The sequence below is a fragment of the Cynocephalus volans genome, chromosome 1, assembly GCF_027409185.1.
Source record: "Cynocephalus volans isolate mCynVol1 chromosome 1, mCynVol1.pri, whole genome shotgun sequence".
NCBI lineage: Eukaryota > Metazoa > Chordata > Mammalia > Dermoptera > Cynocephalidae > Cynocephalus > Cynocephalus volans.
This window is the reverse complement of record NC_084460.1, coordinates 63,117,292-63,123,466: the sequence shown is the minus strand read 5'-3', so window position 1 is coordinate 63,123,466 and position 6,175 is coordinate 63,117,292. Positions and strand designations below refer to the sequence as shown.

Below are 6,175 nucleotides of genomic sequence, written 5' to 3'. Positions count from 1 at the left end.
ACATATATACACATACTACACACACACACAGACACACACACACACGAGGGTATATCAAAAAGTTCATGGAAAGATTCATATTATCTTTCAATTCTTTTTTTCGACGAACTGATGTACCCTCATATGTACATGTACGCATTTTTAAGGGAGACTCTTGAAATAGTTAAAATAAATTCCACCTAGTTTCTGCCATTAGTGCTGGGGTGGAATTCCATAGAGGCTGTTGCTGTGAAGGACATGTCCGCTGGTGTGGGGGTGGGGGCCATTAGATAGACACAACACATGAGAGGGAAAAGGTTTCTGCTCTCAGTGGCTATAGGAAAGAACAGAGAGGCTGGTGATGTCAACACAAAGCCCAACTCTTCTGCTAGTATGAACAAATTTTATTTTGAAATTGTTAGGATGCCTGAATGCAGAACTGCAAACAGACAGTGTCGACAGTGGGCGAGGTAGAGCTATGCACATGTTTCAGTTAACATCTGTGTCAAGCAAGACTGAATATTAAGTGCCTAAAGCGTGCTTCTGCTAAAATTGTGTTCTCAAGGGATACTATTTACACATGAGCTTTTATCACAATTATTGACCTTTAAAAAGTATGTCTAATGAGCTTGCCAATTTCAGTAATTACTTCTAAGACCTAATTCTTTGATCAAAGTAGAAGACTAGATCTTTTGAAATAGTCTTGAAAGTAGATATTTTAATAGAAACAAGATTTATTTTGTTCCTAATCTTCACATTTTCCAAAATTATGTGAATATTTCATTGAAATCTGTACTTTGAGAATTAACCAAAATGCAGGGTGATAACCAAAAAAAAAAAAAAAAAGGAAGGAGGAAGGACACTTTGATATGTCTTCTCTCTGACCTCTGCTGTGTTCTCTCTGCTCTCCAGAACCACATGCCCTGGGAAGAACAACCAGGCGCAAAGCCCATTTGCTCCTGCGGTCAGAAAGCTTTTCACACTGAGCCAGCTCAGAGGCCATTCTCCACCACTCAGATGGTAATGCGGACCCTTCCCTCTGCCTCTGCAGAGGATGTCCTCAGGGAGGCTCCTTCACAGCCCAGGAGCATCCCTCAGCAACCACACAGCTTGGATGATCTGTGGCTGGAGAAGATGCAGAGAAAGAAGCTGGAGAAGCAGGCCCAGGCTGAAGGGAAGATGCGTACTGGGATAGTGCACAAAGATCAAGCCAAAGTAAGACATTCACAAGCCAGGCATCCTCAGGCTGGGCTTGGTATCCCCTCTTTTTCTGCAGCTGCCTGCAATTTCCTGAGCTTTCCCCTGATTCTGTCCTGTGCTGTAAGTTGTCACCCTGGGGCCTCTTGGATTACAGCACTCTGGGTCCACTCAGTACTAACCTGAAGGAGAGACACTTCATAGTGGCCTGTTCCCCAGAGCCACAGAGGTTAGGGCTCCCTCTTCCTTCTCTGTAGTATGTTTCTCCTGGTGGCCAGCACTATGCAAGGCAGAAGAGCAAAGAGGAGGAAAGTGGGCTCTTTGCCCTCAAGGACTTCACCATAATAATTGCCATTTAGTGAGTGCCTACTGTGTGCAAACATTGTGTTAGACACTGCAGTAGCATTAGCTGTAATACTCACAGGTGCATAATGTTTTGTCATAACACTTAATTAAATTAATTAAATGCAATTGCATTGTCAATTAAATTTTGTCTATAGGGACATTCTGACACCAAGATTTTTTGCATGAAACTGACAGCCTATTAAAAAATGACTTACAGACATTTCTACAAGAAAACATTCAGATGGCCCAGAGGTACATGAAAAAATGCTCAACATCACTAATCATCAGGGAAATGCAAATCAAAACCACAAGGAGATATCATCTTACTCCAGTTAGAATGGCTATTATCAAAAAAACAAAAGAAAACAAGTGTTAGTGAGGATGTGGAGAAAAGGGAACATTCACACACTGTTGGTGGGATTGTAAATTAGTACAGCCACTGTGGAAACAGTATGGAGGCTCCTTAAAAAAATAAAAATGGAACTACCATATGATCCAACAATTCCATTACTTGGTATCTCTCCAAAGGAAATGAAATCGGTATGTTGAAAAGACAACTGCACTCCCATGTTTACGGCAGCACTATTCCCAACAGTCAACATATAGAATCAACCTGAGTCTCCAACAACAGATGAATGGGTAAAGCAAATGTGGTATATATACACAGTGGAATACTATTCAGTCATAAAAAAGAATAAAATCCTATCATTTGCAACAACATGGATGGATCTGAAGGATATCATGTTAAGTAAAATAAGCCAGACACAGAAAGACAAATACCACATGATCTCACTAATATGTGGAATCTAAGAAAGAGAGCGAAAGTTGGTGTCAGAGAAGCAGAGGAGGGGAGGGAGCGTGAGGAGAAGTTTGCCAACCGGGCACAAAGTTACAATTAGGAGTAAGTTCTGGTGTTCTATTCCACAGTAGGGTGATGACAGTAGTAAGATATAGTATATTGCAAAATAGCTAGAAGAGAGGCTTTTGAATGTTCTCATCATATAGAAATGATAAATGCATGAAGTAATGGATACACTAAATACCCTGAACTGATCACTGTACAACATATATGTATTGAAACATCAAATTGTGCCCCATAAAAATGTACAATTACAATGTGTCAAAAAAATTTTAAATGCCTTAATAATGTATACTATAATAGTGTATACTTTGAGAGGAGTTTCTTCTTTCTTTTTACAAACAGCAGTATTTTTTTTATTATCAAGTAGTTGTGAAGTGTACATATCTGAGTCTTACCTCATTCCTGAATACCAACTTTTTTTTATCGAGGTTAAATTCACATAACATAAAATTAACCACGTTCACATGAACAATTCAGGGGCATTTAGTGCATTCACAATATTTTGAAAGTATCACCTCTATCTAGTTCTGAGACATTTTCACCGTCCCAAAAGGAAACCCCATTAAGCAGTCACTACTGATTTCCCCTTCCCCAGATCCAGGCAAGCACCAATCTGCTTTTCATGGATTTACTTATTCTAGATATTTCATATAAATGAAATCATACAATATGTGACCTTTTATGACTGGCTTCTTTCATTTAGCATAATGTTTTTGAGGTTCATCCATGTTGTAGCATGTATCAATACTTTATTCCTTTTTGGTGCTGTATAATATTTCATTATATGGATATATTTGTTCCACTTTGTTTATCTATTCATCCATTGATAGACATTCGGGTTGTTTCCACATTTTGGCTATTATAAATAGTGCTGCCAGGACCAGTATACAAATTTTTGTTCGAATACATGTTTTTAATTCTTTTGGGTATATACCTAGGAGTGGAATTTCTGGACCATATATTAATTACAGATTAACTTTTAGAGGAGCTGCCAAACTGTTTTCCACAGTGGCCACATCATTTTACATTCCCACCAGCAACATATGAAGATTGTGAGTTCTCAACATACCCCTTGCCAGCACTTGTTTCTGTTTTGTTTTGTTGTTGTTGTTTTAATTATACCATCCTAGTGAGTATGAGTAATACCAAACTGTGATTTGATTTGCATTTCCCTAATGACTAATGTTAAGAATATTTCCATATGTTTGTTAGACTTTTGTACATCTTCTTTGGAGAAATGTCTATTCCAATCCTTTGCTCATTTTTTAAATTGCATTGTTTGTCTTTTTGATGTTGTATTGTAGGAGTTCTTTATATATTCTGGATACTACATCTTTGTCAAATACGTGATTTGCAGATATCTTCTCCTATCTGTAAGTTGTCTTTCAATTTCTTGATAGTATCCATTGATGCACATAAGTATTTAATTTTGATGAAATCCAGTTTATCTATTTTTCCTTTTGTTGCTTGTGCATTTGGTGTCATATCTAAGAATCCATTGCCAAATCCAAGTTATGAATTTTACCTCTGTTTTCTTCTAAAAGTTATATACCTTTTGCTCTTATGGCTTTGATCCATTCTGGTTTAACCTTTGTATGGTGTGAGGTAGAGATCCAATTTCCATCTTTTGCATGTGGATATCTCGTTGTCCAAGCACCATTTGTTGAAGAGACTATTCTTTCCCTCATTGAATAGTCTTGACACCTTATCAAAAATCAAATGACCCTAGATACATTTGTTTATTTCTAGATTCTCAATTCTATTTTATTAGTTTATATGTCTATCTTTATGTCAGTACAACACTGTTTTGATTTTTATATGTTTATAGTTTTGAAATTGTGATGTGTAAGTCCTCTTTGATCTTTTTCAAGATTTTTTTTACTATTTGCTGTACCTTACAATTCCATATGAACCCTAGGATCCATTTCTGGGGAGAAAAAAAAAAAGGCTGTTCCTTTAATTCTTTGGTTTCACTTAGCTCTTTGAGCATATTTAAAACAGTTGATTATAGTCTTTGTCTAGTAAGACCAAGGTCTGTGCTTTCTCAGGGACAGTTTCTATTAATTTCTTTTCTTCCCGTGAATGGGCCATACTTTCTTTTTCTTTGCATCATACTTTCTTGTTGAAAATTGGACATTTTGAATACTGTAATGTGGCAACCACAAGTTTGCACGTATATTGCTAAGTTGTATCCATGGCATGGATGCACTACAATGTGTTTCATCATTCACCTGTTCGAAGACATCTGGGTTGTTTACAGTTTTGGGCCATTATGAATAATATAAGTTTAATAGCATAACATAAGTTTTCATTTCTCTGGGGGTAAATGCCCAAGAGTACAATGGCTGTTCATGTGGTAGTTGTTTGTTTAGTTTTATAAGAATTTGCCACACTATCTTTCAGCGGACTGGACCATTTTACATCCCACCAATAATGCTTAAGTGATTCAGTTTCTCAGCATCCTTGCTAGCATTTCTCTTTTTTTGCTATTTTTTATTTTCATTATAGTAATAGTGATGCAGTAATCGCTCACTGAAAATTATTTTTTCCTAAGGGGTAATAATGTTGAAAATCTTCTCATGTGCTTATTTGTCATCTGTACATTTTCTTAGGTAATATGTCTCCTTCATTCCTTTGCCTGTTTTCTAAGTGGATTGGGCTTTATTTTTCCCCTTCAAACAATTGAGAGACAGGACATGTTTGATTTTTCTCAATTTTGAGCTTTGAGTGTGTGTGTGTGTGTTATATTTATATTTTAGATACTAGACCTTTGACATATATATATATATATATATATATATATATATATATATATATATATATATATATATAGTGGTTCTGATGGCTTTATTTTTTTATTTATTTATTTTTTAAATTTTATTTTGTCGATATACATTGTGGCTGATTATTGCTCCCCATCACCAAAACCTCCCTCCCTTCTCCCTCCCCCCCTCCCCCCCAACAATGTCCTTTCTGTTTGCTTGTTGTATCAACTTCAAGTAATTGTGGTTGTTATATCTTCTTCCCCCCCCCCGGTTTTTTTTTTTTGTGTGTGTGTGTGTGTGTGTGTGTGAATTTATATATTAATTTTTAGCTCCCACCAATAAGTGAGAACATGTGGTATTTCTCTTTCTGTGCCTGACTTGTTTCACTTAATATAATTCTCTCGAGGTCCATCCATGTTGTTGCAAATGGCAGTATTTCATTCGTTTTTATAGCTGAGTAGTATTCCATTGTGTAGATGTACCACATTTTCCGTATCCACTCATCTGATGATGGACATTTGGGCTGGTTCCAACTCTTGGCTATTGTAAAGAGTGCTGTGATGAACATTGGGGAACAGGTATACCTTCGACTTGATGATTTCCATTCCTCTGGGTATATTCCCAACAGTGGGATAGCTGGGTCGTATGGTAGATCTGTCTGCAATTGTTTGAGGAACCTCCATACCATTTTCCATAGAGGCTGCACCATTTTTCAGTCCCACCAACAATGTATGAGAGTTCCTTTTTCTCCTCAGCCTCGCCAGCATTTATCATTCAGAGTCTTTTGGATTTTAGCCATCCTAACTGGGGTGAGATGGTATCTCAGTGTGGTTTTGATTTGCATTTCCCGGATGCTGAGTGATGTTGAGCATTTTTTCATATGTCTGTTGGCCATTTGTATATCTTCCTTAGAGAAATGCCTACTTAGCTCTTTTGCCCATTTTTTAATTGGGTTGCTTGTTTTCTTCTTGTAAAGTTGTTTGGGTTCCTTATATATTCTGGATATTAATCCTTTGTCAGATGTATA

At 36.9% G+C, this 6,175-nt stretch overlaps 1 protein-coding gene across 1 annotated transcript in view; it reads left to right on the top strand.

The window, feature by feature from the left end:
• Positions 1 to 858: 858 nt before the first annotated feature.
• Positions 859 to 6,175, top strand: part of ARHGEF4 (Rho guanine nucleotide exchange factor 4) — a 94,674-nt gene continuing 89,357 nt past the window's right edge. The window contains exon 1 of the mRNA XM_063091546.1: positions 859 to 1,194. Within this exon, the coding sequence (XP_062947616.1) occupies positions 898 to 1,194 (297 nt within the window). The 5' untranslated portion in view covers positions 859 to 897. The remainder of the gene's footprint in view (positions 1,195 to 6,175) is intronic.